Here is a 25,876-nt window from a genome sequence, read left to right on the forward strand (position 1 = left end):
CATGCCTGTAATCCCAGCACCTTGGGAGGCTGAGGCAGGTGGATCATCTGAGGTCACAAGTTCAAAACCAGCCTGACCAACATGGAGAAACCCTGTCTCTACTAAAATTACAAAATTAGTCAGGTGTGGTGGTGCATGCCTGTAATCCTAGCTACTTGGGAGGCTGAAGCAGGAGAATCGCTTGAACCCAGGCAACAGAGGTAGAGGAGAGCCAAGATCGCGCCATTGCACTCTACCCTGGGCAACAAGAACAAAACTCTTGTCTCTAATACATAAATAAATAAAATAAAATAAAAATTACACTGTAAGGTATTTTTCTTCTACACTTAAAAATAGATTTTACAAAACTGGGATATTACAGCACGTTGTCTTGTAATCTTTTTTTTTTTTTTCCTGAGACAGAGTCTCGCTCTGTTTCCCAGGCTGGAGTGCAGTGGCGCAGTATCTACTCACTGCAAGCCCTGCCCCCGGGGTTCATGCCATTCTCCTGCCTCAGCCTTCTGAGTAGCTGGGACTACAGGCACCGCCACCATGCCTGGCTAATTTTTTTGTATTTTTAGTTGAGACGGGGTTTCACGGTGTTCACCAGGATGGTCTCGATCTCCTGACCTTGAGATCCACCCGCCTCGGCCTCCCAAAGTGCTGGGATTACAGGTTTGAGTCACCACGCCCGGCCGTAATCTGTCTTTTCACATTTTTCTTTTCTTTTTTTCCTTTTCTTTTTTTTTTTTTTTTTTTTTTTTTTTTTTTTTTTTTTTTTGAGACAGAGTCTTACTCTGTCGCCCAGGCTGGAATGCAGTGGCATGATCTCAGCTCATTGCAACCTCCACCTCCCAGGTTCAAGCGATTTTCCTGTCTAAGCCTCCCGAGTAGCTGGAATTACAGGCGACTGCCACTATGCCCAGCTAATGTTTTGCATTTTTAGTAGAGATGGGGTTTCACCATAATAGCCAGGCTGTCTCAAACTCCTGACCTCAGGTGATCCACCCATCTCCGTCTCCAAAGAACTGGGATTAGAAGCATGAGCCACCGCGCCCGGCCTCACAAACATTTTTCGACATGTAAATCAAATTGCTTATCTGCCTAACTTATCTGAAAATATACTATGATTTTTAACATAATTTATTAGACCCATTTTCCTATAATTAAATGATAATTCCCATTGTAAAAGTACTCTTGGGTGGAATATGTATTATTTATATAATTGCTGTTTTCTAATAAATAACATTATAGTCATACTATTCAGTTAGATTAGAAAAGCCACTTACACTTATGCATCATTTTTTACCCCTTCATTTCACATTGCTATTTTAATTAATAAGCTTAAAAACAGTTGAAAACTATTATATACCTCCTATTCATGGTTGTTATTAACTCTAAATGCTCCTTAAAAAAACATTACAGTTCTGGCCGGGCAAGGTGGCTTAGGCCTGTAATCTCAGCATTTCGGGAGGCCAAGGTGAGCAGATCACGAGGTCAAGAGATTGAGACCATCTTGGCCAACATGGTGAAACCCCCTCTACTAAAATTACAAAAAACTAGCTGGACGTGGTGGTGCGTGCCTGTGGTCCCAGCTACTCGGGAGGCTGAGGCAGGAGAATGGCTTAAACCCAGGAGGCGGAGGTTGCAGTGAGCCGAGATCGCACCAGTCCACTCCAGCCTGGTGACACAGCGAGACTCCATCTCAAAAAAAAAAAAAATTACAGTTATAAGACATCAATCACTGTTTAGGGTAAATGTCTTGAAAATTATAGCTTACAAAGTTTTTAGTATTATGGATTATAATAATTTCATTTTTCTCAGATTAAAAACTGAGCATTGGATTAAAATTTTTTTAATGAAAGTTTACAACTAGAGTAGAAAGGATCTATATTTAGGTATCCAGCTGGGTCTCTACCTTGAAAACCAATTTATCAATTACACTCAGCACTTGTCTAACACATCTGCCACACTCCACAAAAGGGAACTTAGATTTTTTTAATCTTCTCCCATAATATCTTTGCGACAAATGTTAAGCCAAAGTGCATTTGTCGGAAAAACTCTACTACATAGTAAAATGATCGATAGTATGCTCTGCCCCTCAAAATTTGTCGCTGTGTACACTTACTTTGCCAAACAATACATGAAAGAGAGTACCACTGTCATAAAATGCAGTACACCTGAAACTGAACTTTTCTCCCTGAATGTCCCCCAAACCATTTCTACATCCCAACTGCCTCATTTCCAATGATAGCATCATTGTTATCACAGGTTCCTAGGATAGAAATCTTGGGAGTGACATTTGCTTCTGAACCTTCTGCCCTCTCCCCTTTAGCTAAGTGTCATCAATCCACCTCCTACCCCATTTTTACCCTTACAATATTACTCGCGCTTTTTATTTCCTTTGAATTCCCACTGCTGCCCCTAATCCCAGCCCTGATCATTTCCTCCTGTACTGTTCCAACAGCCTCTTACATGGTTTCTCCTCTAGTCAAATATAGCCACATTGGTCTCCTGGGCTTAATTCCCAAATATCTGCTTTATCATGTCATTCTTCAGTTCCAATATCATCTAAATGATTCCCTATTACTCTTTAAAACAAGCTTGGGTTCCCCACCTAGTTTTCAGATCTCTTATTAATAGGGTCCTGAGATGCTTTTGCAGCCTGATTTGCTACAGTCCCTGCAAAGCTAGGTTCCTCCGTGTCCTTAGCACTTCTCGCAGGAAACCTTCCTTCCCTTGTCTCTCTGTTTCCTCCCACCCTTCAAGGACAAGTTCAAGTGCAATCTTTTAGGGATCTTGCTCACGTAGTCCAGCCTACTCAATGTTGTTTTCCTTCTCCGACCATCCATTTAGATTTCCATAGCGGCTTTTAAATTTTACTCCACAATTCTGAATGTAACAAATGCCAAACTGAATCTGACTTTGAGCACCACCCCCCCCCCCCCCCCCACCTGGCATGGCACAGGTTTGGTGAGAACTTTAGTTTCGGTTTTGCTTTGAAGGCCTCTCCTCATCTCGCAGGTTTCAGAAGGCTGATGCTGCACTCTGTCCATCATAGACCAGACCATGAAGCTCTACGTCCAAGTCAGTGTGTGCACTCACAGGCCACCCCCGCACCCACACCCAGTGTGTACAAGGGTCTTTCACCTGAGATCGCAAGCCCATAGCACTTAAAAGCTCTAATATCCTTATGCCATTCTATCAGATGTCCTGTCACCTTTCATGAGAATGGGACATTGATCCCTGATACTGGTGGGATCTACCACAAATCACCTGTCTCACAGCTTTCTTTCTTGAGGAAGTTTCTTTCCAATCTTACCACTTCCCAATCCCTATCACTCTCTAAGCCTTAGAACCCCTCCCAATCATGGACAAGTCAGCTCTCAGATAAATATCACTGTTTAAATCTGCACTATAGCATGGATCATGGTCTGCATTATGTTCCGAAGAGGCAGTAACACATAATGTTCAGAGTACAAGCCTCAAGAGCAAACAGGACTGGAGTGCTATGGGCACACTTAGCCCGCCACTGGGCAGCCTTAATGAATTAACTGTCCAAGCCTCAGTTTACTTAGCTGAAAAACCCTCATAGGAATGGCATGAGGATTATTAAGTCAGGCCATAATAGCAGTAGTCCTAGTCGCAATGGGTTGCAATTACATAGCACTCTTCTAAGCACATACATATATTAACTCATTTCATCCTCAAAATACTTTATAGTTAAGTAAACGGGCATATAGAGGGGTTAAATACCACCCCAAATCACACAGTTTAAAAGCAGCCAAGATAGGAATCAAACCCAAGCAACTGAGCTCACAGTCTATGCTCTTCACCACTATACTATATTTCATTCAACAAATGGTAGCTATTATTGTTAGTAGAATTACTTGATTCTTAATGTATTTGCCTCTTTATGTAAACTATAAGTTCCCTGAGGACAGCAAGCATGCTGACTCACTGGAACAGCTGTTAGAGAGCTGGCTCTGGAAGCTGACTGCTTGGTTTAGAAGTCTGCCTCCCGCGTTCACTAGCTGCTGCAACCTTGGGCAAACTGCTTCACCTTTCAGAGTGGTTATGAGGACTAAATGATTTCCTACTTAGAAAGTACTAGGAAAAGTGAATGGCAGCTACTATTATGATGTACTGACATATTTCATTAGTTGACATGAGATGTGATATTGTCATCTGTCTTTCCAGAATCCAAACAGTGCCAGAATTCTCAACAAATACTTGTTGCTCACCAATTCATCCACATTGATTTTCCTGTTTCACATGGGTTTATCTTGTTTCTAAAATTATTCCTTAAAGAAAAGGATACACCTTTATAATAATAGTAATAATAACAGATAACTCTTCTTGAAGACTTACTATGTATCAGGGACTGCTCTGTGATTTTTTTCATGTTTAATCATTTAATCCTCATAACAGCTCAATGTGGTAGACACATCTTCACATTTTGTATGAGAAGACCAAGGCACAGAAAGGTTAAATAACTTACCCAATGTCACATATCACAAGCCAGTCCCTGGCAGAGCCTACACACTTAACTACTGCAATTTATCGTCTCTTTCATAACTTTTTTCATATTCCCAAATATATTTTGTAGAATTCAGTATATATGAAAAGGTACCAAAAGTATTGATTGATTGAAATTTTTCCCTAGATACAGCATGAATAATAAAAAGTAATTTTTAAATGTTTGAAATGTCTATCTAAAAAGTCATATAAAACTTAAAAGTCACAGTTTATCTCTTAATATCAAATAGGCTTAGCCTTTGAAGTGAGTACATCAGTTAAGCTGAATCATGAAGATGAGGTCCGAGTTTTCCAGCTGTGAATGACTCAAAAGACTAAGATGCACTTCACATACTTAACATCCTATTCTGATGGATACACAGCACAGAAATGAACCTTCTAAAAGAAGACATAACCCAATTATCTGTTACAAAATCTAACCCTAAAATAAAGACCATAAATGCTTTAGAAGGTAAGTTTTTTTCTTCCAATTTTCTTTCTGCTTTTGAAAACTCTTACAGAAATATTTCAGGCCTCCTTCCTCAAACCTCTTTCCATAAAGGGCACGCAAGAATCACAAATTGGAAAAATTTGCAGGATAAATGAAGTTGAGACTCACTTAAGTAAAACCGAATCAAAGCTTCATGGATTTGTTGTTTTTCTGCATTTAAAAGACCTTATAGGAAAACAAACGAGTTGGTCTTGTCTGGCCTTAGAGTCGTTTAAATGGAAGAGGGATTTTCATGGCCTTGGGAAAATCTAGGTTTACAGGGCAAACTCTGCAGGGTTGAGCTCATTGTAAAGACATGTTCCTTTTCATTGGCAAAAGGAGAAAGGAAGTGAGCCATGCCCTAAAAAATACCACTACAGACATTCCAGTCGATACTTGATAAGGACTGGGAATGTTGCCATCAACTCATGGCTAGAAGAAGGAAAATCTGGATCAGTAACCAGCTGACCAGGAGAAATCATGTTAAGTATGGGAAAGATTTCCCATTCAACTACAAACTTTTGACAAGGGAGTCATTTAAGCCAGTGGCTTTCAAATGTTGTTTTTCTGTGATCCACAGTAAGAAATACATACGTTATATCATGACCCATAGATATACACAAAGATAATAAAACTGAAACACACATTTGTAACTGAAACAATATTTACAATGTACAAAGCACAATATTTTCAACTCTATTCTACTTTGTGTTCTAAACACACTGGTTGAAACCTACTGGCTGAAAAACAGTAATTTAAATTCTGACCAGCACAGAAGATTTTGAGGGTACATTTTCTAACGGCCTTTATTCCTCCCTCAGAGCCCCACAGCCAATTTGGGAAAGTGCAGTGCAGCATCTGCTCGTGGGACAAGTGACTTGATCTTGAGTACTTGGATAAAGGCCACCCAGAAGGCCATCTCGTCCATGTCTGGCCATTCCTCAGTGCTGGCTCCTCCTTCTCTTTCTGCCCCTTAAATGCTGGTGTTCCTCTCAACGTTCTGTTTTTGGTCCTTTTATCACTCTCAGTGATTCAATCTATTTCCATGGCTTCTGCTACTGATCAAAGAAAATTACTCATAAATCTCATTCTCTAGGCCCCAATTATAGATGCTCATCTACCTCCTGTGTGTGTGTGTGTGTGTGTGTGTGTGTGTGTGTGTGTGTGTTTTATTTTTTTATTTTTTGACAGGGTCTCACTCTGTTGCCCAGGCTGGAGTGCAATGGCATGATCTCGGCTCACTGCAACCTCCACCTACCAGATTCAAGTGATTCTCCTGCCTCAGCCTCCCGAGCAACCGGGACTAGAGTGCTTGCCACCATTTCTAGCTAATTTTTGTATTTTTAGAAGAGACAGGGTTTCACCACATTGGCCAGGCTGGTCTCGAACTCCTGACCTCAAGTGACCCTCCCTCCTCAACCTCCCAAAGTGCTGGGATTACAGGTGTGAACCACCACACCCAGCCCTTTCGTACAAGTCTAACTGAATCGACCCGCAGATTTCAAACTCATTTACTCCAAAATTATACTTATAATTTATTTCCTATCCTATCTCCTTGCCCATATCTACTTCTTTACCAGCTTTCCTCATCTTAAAGAATGGCACCATACTCCCTCCCTGAAGCCACAAATCTAAGGTCATCATTTGCAGTCTCTCCTTCGTTTATTTCTATGTCCAACAGGTTACTAATTCAATCTCATTATTCAGTGGTGTGCAGGTAAACATTTAACAATCAGCTCTCCACACTAAAAAAATTAAAATAAAGAGCCCTGACTTACAGGACTTACCTATTTCTCTTTTATAAATATCCCATTATAGCTAATTTAAAACAATCAACCTGATGTCAGTGAAGGAGGAGATGTGTACCAATGGCTCCAGCACACCACTATCTATTCCTCCAAACCATTGCTCTTCTCTTCATGCCTACAGGCACTCCTTAATTCATCTCTCTCGCACTGAACAAATGATAGCTATTATTGTTAATAGAACCTTTATGATCTCCTAATCTCTATCTCATATCCCTTTATCTAACAGTCTCTAAAATATCTTTGTAAAATTAAAGACTCATCATGTTACCCCTCTGCCTCTTCATTGCCCAGTCTTTATCTTCATATATAAGGCTCTTGATATTTTGTTTTCTACTGACTCTTGAGCTTCATTTCCTGTGACACCACCACCTATAACCTCTAACCAAAAACACTGGCAAACATGGTGTTCCCAAATATATGATGCTATTCTCTATCTCTGTAACTTTGCTTATTCTGTTCCCACTTCCCAGGACAACCTTCCCCAATTCATCCACTAAGTAAGCACTATTCATCCCTTCAGACTCAACTCAAATCTCTTTCCTTAGAAAGCTTTTCCTGGCTGGGCGCAGTTGACTCACACCTGTAATCCTAGCACTTTGGGAGGCCAAGGCGGGTGGATCACGAGGTCTGGAGATTGAGACCATCCTGGCTAAACCCTGTCTCTACTAAAAATACAAACAATTAGCCGGACATGGTGGCACACACTTGTAGTCCCAGCTGCTCGGGAGGCTGAGGCAGGAGAATCACTTGAACCTGAGAGGTGGAGGTTGCAATGAGCTGAGATCACGACACTGCACTCCATCCTGGGCGACAAAGCAAAACTCCGTCTCAAAAAAAAAAAAAGAAAAAGAAAAGAAAAGCTTTTCCTGAACTTCTTAAATACACTTGATGTCTCCCACCTCTATACATCCAGTATCTAACAGCCTTTATTAATTTATTTTTTCATATCCATCTCTTCTCACTAGACATGAGTTCCTAGATCTGGATCTTATTCATGCATATACCAAGCAGGTGGTATGGTAATGGTATACAGTAGGCTTTCAATAAAAGGTGACTATGATTGTCTAGGGCAACTAATACCCTAAGACAAGCATATACTAATTGCTCAACAAATGTCTGAATGGAAACACATCAGTGTGCTCTTGCTGTCTTCCCAAGGCCAGAGGAATGCTAAAATACCAGTACCTTCTAGATTATTAGAAAGCCCAAGATCTACTTCCATAGTCAAAGAACTGGTACTATAATTTTTTTCCTATTCTCCTCTATAATTTCCTAGAGCTGCCATAACAAAGTACCATAGACTAGGTGGCTTAAACAATAGAAATTTATTTTCTCAGAGTTCTGGAGGCCAGAAGTTCGGGATCAAAGTTTCTCTAGGGTTGGTTTCTTCTGAGGCCTCTCTCCTTGACTTACAGATAGATAGTTATCTTCAAGTTCAAATGGCATCCTCCCTGTGGCTGTGTCTAAATTTCCTCTTCTAATAAGTACACCAGTCATACTGGATTAGGGCCCACCCTAATGACCTCATTTTAACCTAGTTACCTCTTTAACCTAGTTACCTTTTTAAAGGCCTTATCTACAAATCCAATTGCATTCTAAGGTACTGAAGATTAGGACTTCAACATGTGAATTTTGAAGGACACAATTCAGCCCATAACAGCCTCCTGTTAGACTATGAGCTCCTCAAAAGGCAAGAGCCATAGCTTAGTCTTACTCCTTAGTATTTTCTATGCCACGCAGAGTACCTGAAACACAGAAGAGTCTCAATAATTTGTGAGATACATAAATTAAAAATCTTTCTAGAAATGTAGTCACAACTGGTAATTATGGTCACCTCCAAATCTGATGGCCAGCACCAAGGAAAATGTGACTTTACTCTTTCTCTGAAAGAAAGTTGGATGCTGTCATCATCTCTAGATAGTCCACTGCCAAACAGCTATGTATGTGGCACGCAACTCATAGCAGAAAAATAAAATCCAAGGCCAAATGCCCACAACCATTTACAATACCCTTCTCCCTCCAAATCCATGCCAATACTCCCAGACTGATAGATATCATACATGGCTACAGTTAGATTCAAAATCAAGAGAAAATCAACACTGCTGTCCCTGCAGAACAAGATATAACAGCTAAGGAGAAATAGCAAAATGGGGATCTGCTACTTTTTTCCTACCTGTAAGGAAACTTATCCCTTCCTGTTATGTGGTATTTTGGTAGGTCTATCATATAGCCTGCCTTCCCCATTATCAAGATGGGTATAAGACCTACTTAGTTGCTCCACCTCTCCACCTGAATCCTGAGTGAAGTGATATGAAAATAGAAAATAATTGCCCGGAGTCAATTCAGCCAGTGCCATGAAGGGTTCCTGGTACATACATCCCTGAAACGGGCTTGGTTCCTGACCTTGTCAAGGCTCAATTGACTATTTCTGGGACCTACATGGTAGTCTCCAATAAATGCCTTTTTCTGAAATTAGATAGTGTTTATTGCATAGCTCTCCATCAAAGAATATTAACACATATAATGTCCCTTGGAAGTGGAGTGTAGCGAGTGGTGGACCTAAAATATGGACATGAAGGCAGGCAGTAAGGATTTCCCCACCCACTACAAATAAGCGGTGCTTGCAGTCCTAGTTATGCCATTGCAAAGCAGCCAACTATGCTCCTTCCTCTTGCGATTTGGGATACAGTCCACATGCCTCTCCAGGCTGTCTTTAGGGAAGTTGGTAGGAAAATGTCAAAATACTGATGCATATACCCATTTCTGACAGCTTTTGTTAAGATCCTATAAGTGACTTAGCTACAGCCAAGGTGGCCTATCTGAATGCAGAGAAAACTCTGCCTCACTAAGACTGGCCCTTTTCCTGGTAGAAATCCAAGAGGACAGAGAGTCAGATAATCATAAAGGACTATGAAATTTGAATTATTGACCCTGAGTCAATAATAACGCTAGAAAATACAGGAAAAAAGGAAGGAAACATAGCAAAAGATAAGATTAGGACCAAGAGAATTGGGGGAAGCCTGATTCCCCGCGTACCCCCTGATGTATATTCCCCTCTCTGGCAAAGAGCTAAGTACTGGGATGAAGCCAAAGGATGAGGAACAAAGTAGCTTTGTCTTTATCCCAGAGGCAAAACAATAAGCAGAAAAATTCGGGGCTGGAGGATAGGCAGAGCAGCCAGGCTTACTTTTAAGAAAGAAACCCCTCACGCTAGGGCCCAGAGTCAAGAATCAATCCACAGCACGGAAAATGCATGAAGACCAGCAGCTTGAGTTAAACTTCCACAGAAACCTTGGAAAATAAAAACTTATTCCTCCAAAGTCAATCTCTGGGTGTCCTAACCAACAGCACTACCAGAATTCAGTGTGCTCAAATAATATACCTCTATTAGGAAAATCCTACTCAGAGTGCTTCGCAAATGTGTCCATTGATTTCATGAGGCAACAGAAAGCCGGTTCAACAGTAGTTAGGTACATAAGGCAGTGAAGTATACAGACTCTACATGTGTCTGACAGCAAAGGGAAAATCTAATCGTGGAACAATAATAGCTAAATACAATGAGCTTTGTAACATTTAAGACTATCACCAACCTAGCATCCAAGTTAAGGTATACCAACAACTTTATACAAAGACACAGGGACCAAAAGATTTAGATGCAGACAATGGGAAGAAAAAAAAAAAAAAACAGAGAAAAATTTACTCTGGAAACAGATTATATAGTGGAGATAAATACAGAAAAAAATAGATTTCTTGAGTTGTACTAATAGCACGGCTTTGATTTACAAAGAGTCTAAATCAAATAAGAATACTTCTTGCAAACCATCTACACCCTGTCAACTTATTTCACCATGTTATCTGGGGAGTCAGGTTACCAAATGAAGCCATCTTGAAAGAGTCACTGGATAGAAACCTGAGTGCTGCTTTCCTTCCTCTGTGAGAAGTGAGCTCAGATGCTGCAAGGCACCAGGCAGAATCACAGCATCTACAGAGGTAGTTCCTAGAGTGCTCCCTCCAGGAGGTACTGGTATAAGGCATCTTTTTCTTACACCTTCTGGAAAGCTGTCTCCCACAGGTAATATAACCTACACTTGTATTTCTGTTAAATGGTGCAGAATCATGTAGAAGCAGAGAAAAAATTCTAATTCCATATGCCTAGGACCTGTCACTTAATTGCTAAGAGAGAGAAAACGTAATTCCCCAGATCCACTGCCTTCTTCCATTATTTGCAATAACTGCCCTGAGAAAATGGCATTAGAGACAAACTAAAAGGAATATTTATGTTCTGTGAACAAAGGAAAGAACATAGTGTGCGTGGGGTCATGATGAGTAAGAGCAAGCCTGAGATGATTCTGCTAAAGATATTTTAACGCTGATGAATGCTAGGCCTTGGTTTGGCTTATTAAAATAGTTCTGGGTGGTAAGAGAGAAGCTGGCACATTTTTCTGTAGATGAGATAGCCCTGGGTGATTGAACAACAGTTGGAATACAGCTGCCATGGCTAAAACCAAGCAAGTACAGATGTCGCCCCAAAGTGGAAATAATTTCATACCATCCCACGCTGCCAAATTCAAATGCCAATGGAGGAAAGATATTGGGGAAGGAGGTCTTTAAAATGAACTAGATAAAATGGACTAGATAACTATTTTAAATACCATTCTGTATATAACTACAATTTTTGCTGCTGAGATCCATGAGCAAGTTATTATGGTTTAAAGAGCTCAGTCAAAAATTTTACTGCTCAGCAAAATGAAAACAATACAATGTGCTATTCTCAGAGACAGGAACAGCTACATCAAATTCAGTCACTAGACATTAGACTTTGTAATTTCAAATGTTTGGAAAATGTCCTTTTACAAGGCAATAATTTTCTCTTTTTTCTTCCTTCAATAGTTGTCTTTCTTATAAGTAGTGCTACCATTTTCTATATTTTTAACTGATATGTTAGATAAGAAGACACTAAAAGCACAAAGGACCATATCACAGTACTCATTTCCCTTAGAAAGAAAAATCAGGGAAAGGGAACATTTCACACACCCACCCACCGACCCCTGACTTACCAAATGCCTTCTTAGGTTCTATTAACTTCATGGTAAAGACTTCCTCTTTTTTTAATTCCTTTAACTTCTTAGCAACATCATAGTGACGCCACCCAACAATATTTTCTCCATTTATGGATTCAATATGATCCCCAACACAGATTGTTTTAATTGAGTCAATAACACCACCATCTTTAATTCTCTGAAAGAAAATTAATGATAACATAATATAAAATAGAACTGTGTAATGAATGCACCAATCTCATCTGATTTTGGAAGCTAAACAGGTTCGGTCCTGGTTAGTACTTGAATGGGAGACAATAACAGGTGCTATAGGTTTAAAAACAAAGCAAAACTGTGTAACAGTACTTTTTATGCTTTCAAGACGTTATATACAATGTATTGACATAACAATGCAGTCTAATGCTCAGTTAGAGATAGAAGACTGAGCAGCCAAGAACCACTATCTTACCTCCAACCATTCTTTGTCTTCCTTATCATTCGGAATTCAGCTCACTCATAGTTACCACCTCCTCTGGGAAGCTTTTCCTGATATTCCCCAACCCACTCCCTCAAGAATGGGTAAGGTGCCACTCTCATGCTTCTATAGTACATTTTGCTGTATATGCTGAACTCTAAACTAAGCACTTTACATTTGTTATTTCATTTAATTCTAACAACCTTTATGAGATTCTCATGTCACAGGTCAGGAAGATTAAAGCTTCAGAAGATCAAGTAATTTGCCAGATTCAACATACCACAGTGTGATTGTTCATTTACTTCTGTCTCCATTACTAAACTAATATCCTTGAGGACAGAGATGGTCTTATTTACTCTGCACGTCTGTGCCTAGCACAATATCCGCAAAGTCCCTTCATAAGTGATTACTGAATCATTTCAATTGAGGCCCATCACATAAGAATAGAGCTTGAGCTTTTTCAATTGGCTGCATTTAGTTACAAATGCAAAGATACAAAGAATAATACTATCTTACCTAAGATGCTTGATACCTAATAAAAGACAAGTATGGTTATCATTTTGGGAACCAGTAAGGGTGATTTGATGCTACTGTTTTTTATTTATGTATTTTAGATGAAGAGAATGTAGGACCCCAAGGAGAAACTTCAAGTTGGTCTTTCTTTATCTTACTTCTCTATAATACATCCTCAGGGTAGAGTCTCAAAATGGTATCTAGTATTCCCAAGAACTTCTGAAAGAATTTTAGGCACAGGAGCTCCAGAAAACTCTTCCAGAATTGCAGAAAACAGCCCTGCAGAGGATGTACAAGTTCTTCCACGGTGATGAGGAATAGGGCAAAATGAAGGCCATAATCTGTCTCAGAAGTCCCAAATCCTTCATAGGAATGATAGCAATATCAGGAGCAGCTGCTATTGTATACTAAAGGCTGTGTATTCTCCACCCTTGCTAGTTGGAAGTATAACATCTTCTGAATCAGCAGGGTGACTGAATATTGTGTCCAAGAGCTAGGAGAAAACAGATCTCATCTACCTCCAATATCTCCATCATATTGTCATCAGGAACAAGAGTAACTTAGGAAGGTTAAGCATTTTTAACATTTAAATTTCATTATTAAAAATCAAAACTACAACAGATTTCTTTTTTACCCCAAATTTTAAGAATATTGCTATGTTCATTTATTCTAATAATGACTGTTAACATGCTACATGCAAATGTCACAATAACACCAACTTTAACAGAGCCCACTATCATTACAAATAGTTAAGCAAAGAAACCACAAGTTTCATAGTCTACCTGACATTGTTTTATTAGAAACCCATATTAAACTTATATCGCTAACAGAAACAATGGGAACCACTCAGTACAACTAGAGTTTCTGAACTGTCACAGAAAAATAAACAAGATTGAAGAAGACTAAAGTCTAAAGAAGAAAAAACTATTAAATACTGTTCCACAATTCGTAAATCATCAAAGAATTCAATAACCGATATTTAACTTTGATTTTTCTTCTTAGCTTTTATTCTAATTTATCTCTTGACGTATCTTGAATTTATTTTTTTCTTTGGTCAACTATACCATACAAATTTCAGAGTCTCACCACACAGTATTTTTAGCTTAAGATTTAGAGTTACAATTTTATTTTAAATAAACATTATATAAAAGTTACAGACTTTGAAGACACATCTGAATCTCACCAGCGAATTAAAGGTCAGAGTAACAGAAATGTAGGGTTGCAGAGGCCCATGAGTCGCCTCATCAATCCTAGAGATGCCTCAGCAACCAGAATAGTGCCCAGATAGAGGGAGAGAAAGGCAGTTACCAGAAGTCAGAGCAGGTAGCAGGGTGAGAGTCCAGGTATCAAGAGAAAAGTCACAGCACATATCACTATCAGAGGCAGCAGATAAGAATCTGGAATGAAAACACAGGAAAATCAATATAGGGAACTTGGAGAAGATGAACCAGATATGGAAGCAAAGTTGAAGACATGGATTATATATTTTATGGGTTACTTGAGCCTTAGCCTCCAAAGTGGGTAGAATAAACAATATGGGAGCAATGGAGACAAGTTTCTGAAACCTAATGTGCTTTGATAATCATACAATAACTTGACAGAGATCAATAATATTGCCAAAGGTACTAATCAGATGCAAAGGAATAAGAGGGAAAAAAAGAAGCATTAATGCTATACTTTATTTACTGAGTTATTTATACTATTCTCTATAACACTTAGAAATTTTCACCTGTCTTTAGAGCTTGATGCTGCAAAAGGTAGAGAAGATTTATTTATTTATTGGAAGACAGGATTTACGTTATTAAACATAGAGGTTTCCAACCATTTCAGATCATTATTATAGTATCTCCCATTATGTTCATCCCATATATTTAGAGAATTCTGCCTTCTCATCACAGATGTCAGCAGAAGTCTAAGACAGCATACATTTTCCCTAAAATCTTTTTTCCCTTTTCAATTCATTTAATTTCAACAATCTGTCAAAAACAGCCAATAAACAAATACTGAATTATATTCTGTTGGGTTTTTTAAAGGCTCTAGACTACAAAAACATCTTGTGTGTCTCCCACCCTGAGCACCCTACTGCTTTTCCATATACCACATGCCACTCATAGACACAAAGCCAGGGGATGAAGCTCACATGGTCTACTTGGAGCCAGTAGACAGGAGGGCGTTGAGTTCTGATGAAGCACTTATGGACAAAATGTAGTTCATTGTGGGGCTGAAGTTCTTCAATATGAAGAAGAAGCAACAATGACCAAGACCAGGAACAGAGTGTTGTTATAGAAGATGGAAAATGTTGTAGCTTCAGAATCAGCAACTTCATTCTTCTTTCACAAGATTCTTACATCTTTCTCTTTCCGAGACATCTTTCTATTATCAGCTTCAGAAAGTTTTCGAATCACTGCATCCTCCCTCTGCTGTGCTAGTTTGTGCTTGAGAACAAATTTCACATTCTTGTATGCAAAGGCTACCAAATATGTACTTTCTAGGGTCATCACACTATAGAAAACAGCAGACTGAATAAGATCCATATGCCATATTCTCCAGTTTATAACCGGATGGGGATGGCAGACACGACGAAAGCATTCCTGAAAGAGATCGCGAAGGACTTGGCCGAGAGGTTGCCGCTGAAATCCTGCAGGAGCAGGTCCTCCTCGGACGACTGTTTGGAGCTCCCTTTGGGAGCTATAGTGGAAAGGGAGGTGAGAACATGGAAGGTAGAGCTAGCCGCCAAGCCAGGCAAAGGTCCTTGGCTCCGCCCCTGTGACCGCCTTATCGGATCCACTCTCCCTAAAATCTTAAGCACCAGACTCTGAGCTGCATGTCCAGTCGCTATGATCAGCAACTTTGAGATTTGTGTTGCTGATCCTTCCAACACTGTCCTCAAACCTCGCTCATAATAATAAGTTAACAGTCATACAGTTGTAAATAGTTATCTCCTTCAGTCCTCACAATAAGCCTAGGAAAAGGATATTTATCATTCCATTTAACGAATGAGGAATTTAAGCCACAATAATTACATGGCTTGCCCAAGATAACACAGCTAATAAACAACAGAATTAGGTCTCAAACAGAGATAACATAATTTTTTAAATTAAAAATGTCTTTAAAAAAGGTATACAACCCAAGTTCTTCTGACCTAAAGTACAAAGTTTTGGGTTACAAATGTACAAAATGATCTATCACCTTTGAACTCTGAATTTTTGACAGCCTTATTTTTCCATTTTCCATTTCCTTATTTCTACTAAAACTGTTTTTCATCAACATCTCATCAAGGTCTCCAGATCTCAAACATCTGTTTTCACAAATCATCATGTCTATTCTGGCTTTACAGATCTCTGCTCGGATCCTAGCTTCCATCCTACAATCCTCTGTCCCCTTGACTTCCTACATTTCCAGGCCTGCTGATTCTTAGTTTGGGCAAATGAAAAAGTAAAATGTTAGAAAGATGTAAGTATCATATTTCTCAAAATGATCACTCTAAAATGTGGTTCTACTAAAGCAAAAGTATGGCAAATCATAAAGGTCTGTAAGAGATATTCTGAGAATGACAGTTTTGTGGTTAGTCAAACTATTTCAATTTAAAACAAAGTCAGGTGGGTTTTTAAAAATCAATTTAGCTCATTTCTTAATTGCATGTTATAAATCCTTATTTTTATTTTAAATTTGAAAATACAAGTCTCAGCCGGATGCAGTGGCTCATGCTTGTAATCCCAGCACTTTGGGAGACCGAGGCAGGCAGATCACCTGAAGTCAGGAGTTCAAGACGAGCCTGGCCAACATGGTGAAACCCTGTCTCTACTAAAAATGCAAAAATTACCCAGGCGTGGTGGCACATTCCTATAATCCCAGCTACTCGGGAGGCTGAGGCAGGAGAATCGCTTGAACCGAGGAGGCAGAGGTTGCAGTGAGCCAAGATCACACCACTGCACTCCAGCCTGGGCGACAGAGCAAGACTCCGTCTCAATAAATAAGTAAGTTAATTAATTAATTAATTAATTAAAGTACAAATCTCTTCTCTTAAACCAGGTGTCATCAAACTATGGCTCACAGGAGAACTCCAGGGTGGTGTGTACCCTCCACCACGGGCCACCACCTGTTTTTATATGGCCCATGATTTATGAATGGTTTTTACCTTTTTGAATGGTTCAGAAAAAAATCAGAAGAAGATTTGTGATGTGAAAATTATAAGAAATTTAAATTACAGTGTCTATGAGTAAAGTCTCAGTGGGAAACATGCATGCTCATTCATCTAAGTATTATCTGTAACTGTTTGTGTGCTACACGGGCTTAGTTGAGTAGTTGCAGCAAAGACCATATGACCCACAAAGCACAAAATATTTACCATCTGCACTTTACAGAAAACATTTTCCAGCTACTGTCTTAACTATACACAGGTTTTGTTATATGTATGCTCTTAATTTTCTGATTAAGTTATTTATATACTTTTTGTTCTTGGAAATGTTGAGACTTAGATACTAAAATCATGAACATTTAAGTATGTTGTTTTTTCACCTAAAAAGTTTCATCTGGGTCATGTATGGTGGCTCATCCCTGTAATCCCAGCATTTTGGGAGGCCTAGAGAAAGGGATTACTTGAGCCCTGCTCAACTGAACAACATGGCAAAACCTTGTCTCTACGAAAAACAAACAAACAAAAAAACCAGTTTCATCTGTGTGAACCATACAAAACTATAAAATGCATTTCTCTGCCATTGATCTTTCCTAATTATGTAATGGTTTATTGTTAGAACAATTATTAAAATATTAGCTATTAACTGTGAATACTGCAGACATTTTAAGCATGTCATTATATTTATAACCCAAATAATACTATAACGTAGGTGCTAACGTTCCCACTTGAGAGAAGGCTCAGAAAAGTTTAATGCCTTGGCCAATGTTACACAGCTGGTAAATAAGTGATCTGGCTAAGACTGAAAGCAGGCCTATCTGATTCTAAAGTCCATGCCCCTATGTAACACACTGCAACGCCTCTCTCACCATGGAATGTCCACCCTCATTTGAATACCTACCACACTGTCCTACTCTGACTTTAACCTACTCTTATTTCCAGCCAAGTTAAAAACATATCAAGTGCTCACTTCAGCAGCACATACATTAAAATTATAATCACACAGCATGGTCTCTGCACATGGTGATATGCAAACTCATGAAACATTCCATTTTGCTTATCTTGGCAAAAAGAAACACAGGAAGGATAAAACAGAAATTAATAAAATGGGTTATCTCTAAGGAGTATGGAAAAGTAATGGGATAGAAGAGTTAGGAGGAGTGACACATCTCTGAATGAATTTTTAAATATAGTTTGACTTTTTTTTTTAAGAGACAGTGTCTTGCTCTGTTTTACCCAGGCTGGGGAGTGGTGACACGATCATTGCTCACTGCAACCTTGATTTCCCCAGGCTCAAGCAATTCTCCCACCTCAGCCTCATGAGTAGCTGGGACTATAGGTGCATGCCACTATACCCAGCTAATATTTTCCATTTGCTGTAGAGACAGCGTCTCACTATGTTGGGGTCAAGGGACTTTCTATTTGTTGTAGAGACAGGGTCTCACTATGACTGGGGTCAAGTAGACCCCAGTGTCTGTTGTTTCCTCCTTTGTGTTCATAAGTTCTCATCATTTAGCTCCCACTTATAAGTGAGAACATGCAGTATTTGGTTTTCTCTTCCTGCCTGCATTAGTTTGCTGAAGATAATTGTCTCCAGCTCCATTCACGCTCCCACAAAAGACATGATCTCATTCTTTTTTATGCTGCATAGTATTCCATGGTGTATATGTAGCATGTTTTCTTTATCCAATCTGCTGTTGATTGGCATTTAGGTTGATTTCATGTCATTGCTATTGTCAACAATGCTGCAATAAACATACACATGCATGTGTCTTTATGGCAAAATGCTTTCTAATCATCTGGGTATACACCCAGTAATGAGATTGCTGAGTCAAACAGTAGTTCTGCTTTTAACTCTCTAAGGAATTGCCATACTGTTTTCCACAATGGCTGAACTAATTCACACTCACACCAACAGTGTATGGTGGTTCCCTTTTCTCCACAACCTCACCAACATCTTATTTTTTTACTTTTTAATAACAGCCATTCTGACTGGTGTGAGATGGTATCTCATTGTGGTTTTGATTTGCATTTCTCTAATGATCAGTGAGGTTAAGCTTCTTTTTTTTTAATATGATTGTTGGCCATATGTGTGTCTGCTTTTGAAAAGTATCTGTTCATGTCCTTTGTCCACTTTTTAAGGGAGTTGTCTTTTTTTTCTGGTAACTTTCCTTATAGATGCTGGATATTAGACCTTTATCAGATACACAGTTTGCAAATATTTTCTCCTATTCTGTAGGTTGTCTGTTTACTCTGTTGATAGTTTCTCTTGCTGTGCAGAACCTCCTAAGTTTAATTAGATCCCATTTGTCAATATTTGCTTCTATTCTGATTGCTTTGGTGCCTTTGTCATGAAATCTTTGCCCATTCCAATGTTCAGAATGATATTGCCTGTGTTGTCTTCCAGAGTTTTTATAGTTTTGAATTTTACATTTAAGTCTTTAATTCTTCTTAATTATTATATATGGTGTAAGGAGGAGTCCAGCCTCAGTCATCTGCATATGGCTAGCCAGCATCATTTATTGGCTGCATATGGCTATCCCAGCATCATTTATTAAATAGGGAGTCTTCCTCACTGCTTGTTTTTGTCAGCTTTGTTAAAGATCAGGTGGTTGTAGCTGTGCAGCCTTATTTCTGTCCTCTCCACGCTGTTCCATTGGTCTATGTGCCTGTTTTTGTACCAATACCATGCTGTTTAGTTACTGTAGCCCTGTAGTACAGTTTGAAGTCAGGTAATATGATGCCTCCAGCTTTGTTCTTTTCACTTAGGATTATCTTGGCTATTCAGGCTTTTTTGTTGTCGTTATTCCATATGAATTTTTAAATAATTTTTTATAGTTCTATGAAGAATGTCATCAGTAATTTGATAGGAATAGCATTGCTGTAAATTGATTTAGGTAGTATGGCCATTTTAATGACATTGACTCTTCCCATCCACAAGCACGAGATATTTTTCCATGTGTTTGTCTCTTCTCTGATTTCTCTGAGCACTGTACCAGCTAATACAAAACATACTTACACACAGACCAGTGTTAATATAAAGCAATCACACAAAGAAGCCAACATAATAACCAGCTAATAAAACACAGATAGGATCAAATCCACACATATCAATACTAACTTTGAATGTAAACAGGCTAAATGTCACACTTAAAAGGCACAGAGTGGCAAGCTGGATAAAGAACCAAGACCTAATTGTATGCTGTCTTCAAGAGACCCATCTCACACAAAATAACATCCAAGATTCAAAATAAAGGGATGGAGAAAAAAAAATACCAAGCAAATGGAAAACAGAAAAAAGCAGGGGTTGCAATCCTAACCCTGTTTTGTTTCAGACAAAACAGACTTCAAAAAACAAAAATCAAAAGAGACAGAGAACGGCATTATATAATGGTAAAAGGGTTCAATTTGACAAGACAACCTAACTATCCTAAATATATATGCACCCAACACAGGAGCACCCAGATTCATAAAGCAAGTTCTTAAAGACCTACAAAGAGACATAGACTCCCACAGAACAACAGTGGGAGACTTCAACACTCTACTGACAGTAGTAGACAGATCATTGAGGTAGAAAATTAAGAAAGATATTCAGGACCTGAACTCAACATTGGACCAAATGGATCCGAAGGACCTCTACAGAACTCTCCATCCAAAAACAACAGACTATACATTCTTGTCATCACCACATGCCACATAGTCTAAAATTGACCACATATTATAACTGGACATAAAACACTCCTCAGCAAATGCAAAAGAACTGAAATCATACCAAACATACTCTTGGACCACAGTGCAATAAAAATACAAGTCAAGAAAATTGCTAAAACCCATGCAATTACATGGAAATTAAACAACATGCTCCTGAATGACTTTTGGGTAAATAGTGAAATTAAGTCAGAAATCAAGAAGTTATTTGAAACTAATGAGAACAAAGATACAACATACCAGAATCTCTGGGACACTGATAAGGCGGTTTTAAGAGGGAAACTTATAGCACTATAATACTCACATTAAAAAAGTTAGAAAGATCTCAAATTAACTACCTAACATCACAACTAAGAGACCTAGAGAACCAAAAACAAATCAACTCCAAAGTTAGCAGAAGACAAGAAATAACAAAAACCAAAGCTGAACTGAACAAGACAAAAAAAAAAAAAAAACCCATTCAAAAGGTCAGTGGATCCAGGAGTTGGTTTTATGAAAAAAAAAGATAGGCCACTAGCTAGACTAAGAAAGAAGAAAAGAGAGAAGATCTAAATAAACACAATTAGAAATGATGAAGAAAACATAACCACTGAACCCACAGAAATAAAAATAACCATCAGAAACTACTATAAACACCTCTATGCACACAAACTAGAAAACTAGAAGAGATGAATAAATTCCTGGACACATATACTTTCCCAAGACTGAACCAGGAAGAAACTGATTTCCTGAACAGATCAATAATGAAATTGAATCAGTAATAAATAACCTACCAACCAAAAAAAAGCCTAGAACCTGATGGATTCACAACTGAATTCTGCCAAATATACAAAGAAAAGCTGGTGCCCTTCCTACAGAAACTATTGAGGAAGAAGGACTCCTCCCCAACTCATTCTATGAAGCCACCATCATCCTAATATGAAAACCTGGCAGAGACACAACAAAAAAAGAAAACTTCAGGCCAATATTCTTGCTGAACATTGATGCAAACATCCTCAACAAAATATTTGCAAATCAAATCCAGCAGCACATCAAAAAGCTAATCCAGCATGATCAAGTAGGCTTCAAGCCCAGGATGCAAGATTGGTTCAATGTAATCGTATCAATTAATATGCTTCATCACATAAACAGAACTAAAGACAAAAACAACATTATTATCTCAATAGATGCAGAAATGGCTTTTGATAAAATTCAACACCCTTTCATGTTAAAAACTCTCATCAAACTAGGTATCGAAGTAACATACATCAAAATAATAAGACCAATCTATGACAAACCCACAGCCAACATTATACTGAATGGAAAAAAGCCAGAAGCATTCCTCTTGAAAACCAGCACAAGACAAGGATGTTCTGTCTCACCACTCCTACCTAACATAGTATTGGAAGTCCTAGCTAGAGCAATCAGGCAGAAGAAAGCAATAAAGGCCATCCAAATAGGGAAAGAGGAAGTCAAACTATCTCTGTTTGCAGATGACATGATTTTATATCTGGAAAACCCAATAGTCTTGACCCAAAAGCTCCTTCAGCTGATAAACAACTTCAGCAAAGTTTCAAGATACAAAATCAAGATACAAAAATCCCTACTAGCATTCCTATACACCAACAGCCAAGCCAAGCACCAAATCAGAAAGACAATCTCATTCACAATTGTCACCAAAAAAAAAAAAAAATACCTAGTAATATAGCTAACCAGGAAGGTGAAAGATCTCTACAACGAGTAAATATTTTAATGACTTTGAAAATAAAAATTTTGATGGAGAAGCTAAGAAATAACCCTGTGGGGCAGGATGACAATTAGAGGCATCATTACAAGTTCATTTTTTTTTTTTTTCAGACAGAGTCTCCCTCTGTCGCCCAGGCTGGAGTGCAGTGACACGATCTCGGCTCACTGCAACCACCACCTCCCAGGCTCAAATGACTCTCCTGTCTTGGCCTCCCAAGTAGCTAGAATTACAGGTGTGCACCACATCCAGCTAATTTTTGCATTTTTAGTAGAGATGGAGTTTCACCATGATGGCCAGGTTGGTCTTGAACTCCTGGCCTCAAGTTATCCACCTACCTCAGCCTCCCAAAGTGGTGAGATTACAGGTGTGAGCCACCATGCCTGGCCCAATTCATAACTTCTAATAAACATGTTCTTTAATTCTACCACTGAAAGGATCTAGAAATAATGCACTCCAGTAGCTATGTATGAGCACGGCTAACACTAGAACTTGACTTCAATGTATGAGCACGGCTAACACCAGAACTTGACTATCAATTTCTAGTAAAAATCAGAGCTTCTAAGAGAAATAGTTGATTCTAGGCCCTGGGGAAAAGGAGATACAAGAACATCTTGTTGTGTTCTAGAAAGTAAGAACCTACTCAATAAAATGACAGGAGCCATGTCAAAAGGACATGGGGGCCCACTTACAGGGGTTCATGCAGGCCAAGTCTCAGGAAATTTGAGCATCAATATAATGGATCGTAATAGACTATAACCCATTGAGTAAAATATAAAGTCATGTACCCATGTTGACAATAAATAAGTGCAGCTTTTTCCCTATCATAAAATGCTTTCAGAGAAACATATAAGGAGTGATGGAATTATAAAAATCATCATTTTTTCCACCATTACAGGAAAAATTAATTTAGGCAAGACTCATCAACAGATACTAAATTTGTGCCATGCAGGTAAGGAAACAGGATATTTTCATGATATCAAAGCATCTCTCCACAATTACTTATCATAAAGGAAAATAATTTTGTAGTGAAAAAGACTGGTGGACACTACCTCAGACAAGTGACAAAAATTAACGTCACAAACAATGAGACAAACCAGTATCACGTACCTTCTGATGTGCTGCACTGAGAAGGACACAGCATCACTTATGTAATTTTCCTGCCAAAAATGCACAATCTATTTATCAACATGAGGAAACATCAGAAAAACCCAAATTCAAGGACATCCTATAAAAGGCTGAGGAACTATTCTAGATTAAGGAAGACTAAAAAGACATAAATGAAATACATGATCCTAAATTGGACCTGTATGAGGGGAAAATAATGAACACAATTAGGACAACTGATAAGCCTACAATGTGAACTATAGATTAGTTTAAAAGTATTATATCAATATCAGACTATATGAATTTCATAATTGTACTGTAGTTATATATAAGAGAATATCCTTGTTCTTAGTAATTACACTCTGAAGTACTAAGGGGTAAAGAGTACATATGTGTGTGTGTATAAGACAGAACAAAAAACTCAAACATGGCAAATGGTAAAAATTGGAGATTTGGATAAATGATGTATGGGAGTTCTTTGTATTATTATTGCAATCTTTATATAAGTTTGAAATTATCCTCTCCCAATTTTTAAAAAATTTCATCAACCATGTGTACAGTGTAATATGCATCTCTCTTCTAAGTTGAACAATATGTTGGCAGTTTAGATTATGCCTTGCTTTCTCCTTTGCTAACATGTCCTATGTCTCCACAGGGTAGTGACTAGTACTCTGAGGCGAGCACATGTTTGACAAAGCATTTTTAAAAAAATAGAAAGACAAGCTCTGAATGTCAGAGGCTAAGATTTTAAAAATCCACACATGTTTGTGAAACTTCCAAGCCCTTCTCTGCTGCCTGTGCCTCATGTCCTGAGCTTCCCTTGGATAATCCCATATGACTTTCCCAGTCACAAATTTTCCATTTGGTCACTCACACAACCCTCAGCACAGTCATATCTTTTGCAGAGCTAAAAATAGCCATTCTATCAAGTGGGAAGCGAAAGTCCCATTTACAGTCAGTTAAGAAGATAACTTCCCTAAGATTATTTAATGGTGATAATGCATCAGCAAATCAAGATTTGGACAAAATAAAGGCATAAAATATTCCCTGTTGCATGAAGTCTATCATTAATTATTAGTTGAGTGAGTAGAAGTGCCAGCTCTGAAGTCAGACCTCATAGATCCAAATCCTGAATTTGTCCAGTTGTTTAACTTTGGGCAAGATACTTAACCTTCCTGATTCTGTTTCCACATCTATAAAATAGGGTTGGAAATAGTACCTATCCATGGATCTCATAGGCATCTTTTTGAGCAAAAGAAGCCAAAAATAGTGGAGTATATGTGATTATATGAAGTTCATGACAATAGATGCCAGAATAATGGCTACTTTGCAGAGAAAGATTATTGACTGGGAAGGGGTAAAAATGAGCCTTCTGGGTGGCAGAAATGCAATTTTTCCTGATTTGGGTGATGGTTAAACAGGGGTGAGTATGTAAGCATTCATTAAGCCGTACATTAAAAATGTCTTATATTGCAACAAAAAAAATACAAAAACATAACACCAACCAAATAGAATTGTGAGAATTAAGTTAGAATTGTATGCAAAGTGCCTAGTACATGCATTCAATATAAGTCTGTTATTATTGTAACTATTACAATAATAGAATTGTTATTTTTAAGAGATGAGTCTACTTTTCTCATCAGCTCTTATTTTCACACCATTTCAAACTTTTCTCTTGCCTTTGAAGCTCTATGTTGCTCTCTTTGTAGCTGAATAAAGAAATTACAGTTGGCCCTCGGTATCCATGGGGGATTGATTCCAGGACCCAAAATCAATACCAAAATTCCACTGATGTTCAAGTCCCTGGTATAAAATGGTGTAGTATTTGCATATAGCCTATCCACATCCTTCTATATACTTTAAATCATCTCTAGATTATAATACCTAACATGATGGCAATGCTATGTAAACAGTTGTACCATATTGTTTAGGAAATAATGACAAGAAAAAAGGCCGTACATGTTCAGTACAGATGCCATGTTTTCCAACTATCTTCAATCTGTTGTTGGTTGAATCCACTAATACAGAACCTACAGATACAGAGATCCAACTTTACATACTTCCTAAAATTTTGAACAGCACTTTTAAAGAAGTAAATAAGGCACTCAAAAGTATGAACAGCTGGAAATAACCCTAATTCAATGGAAATAAGCCTGAAATTCATCAGATGTTAAAACCTACAGACATGGAAAAGCTTACATGGATAATAAGTAGGCACCAGGGTTAGACTTTCCTTTCAGTTAGTTCCAAATTCTAGGGGAAGTTTAAACTAAAGGGAAGAAATTAAGAAAACAGTAAACACAAACTGATGTCTGAACATTTTTCAAATGAAAGTGAAACATAGTACTAATTCATGCATCCTTGCTGAGCTGGCTCTCACT

At 38.4% G+C, this 25,876-nt stretch overlaps 1 protein-coding gene and 1 pseudogene across 5 annotated transcripts in view; both read right to left on the bottom strand.

Moving 5' to 3' along the window:
- GIPC2 (GIPC PDZ domain containing family member 2) overlaps positions 1-25,876 on the bottom strand; it is a 99,690-nt gene that overhangs the window by 40,006 nt on the left and 33,808 nt on the right. For all 5 annotated transcript variants that reach the window (XM_023208910.2, XM_023208921.2, XM_023208918.1 and 2 more), the window contains one exon: positions 11,853-12,033. In XM_023208910.2, coding sequence (XP_023064678.1) covers positions 11,853-12,033 — 181 coding nt within the window. The remainder of the gene's footprint in view (positions 1-11,852; positions 12,034-25,876) is intronic.
- On the bottom strand, positions 14,968-16,185 carry LOC111539186 (annotated as a pseudogene).

This window comes from Piliocolobus tephrosceles, chromosome 1, assembly GCF_002776525.5.
Source record: "Piliocolobus tephrosceles isolate RC106 chromosome 1, ASM277652v3, whole genome shotgun sequence".
Lineage (NCBI taxonomy): Eukaryota > Metazoa > Chordata > Mammalia > Primates > Cercopithecidae > Piliocolobus > Piliocolobus tephrosceles.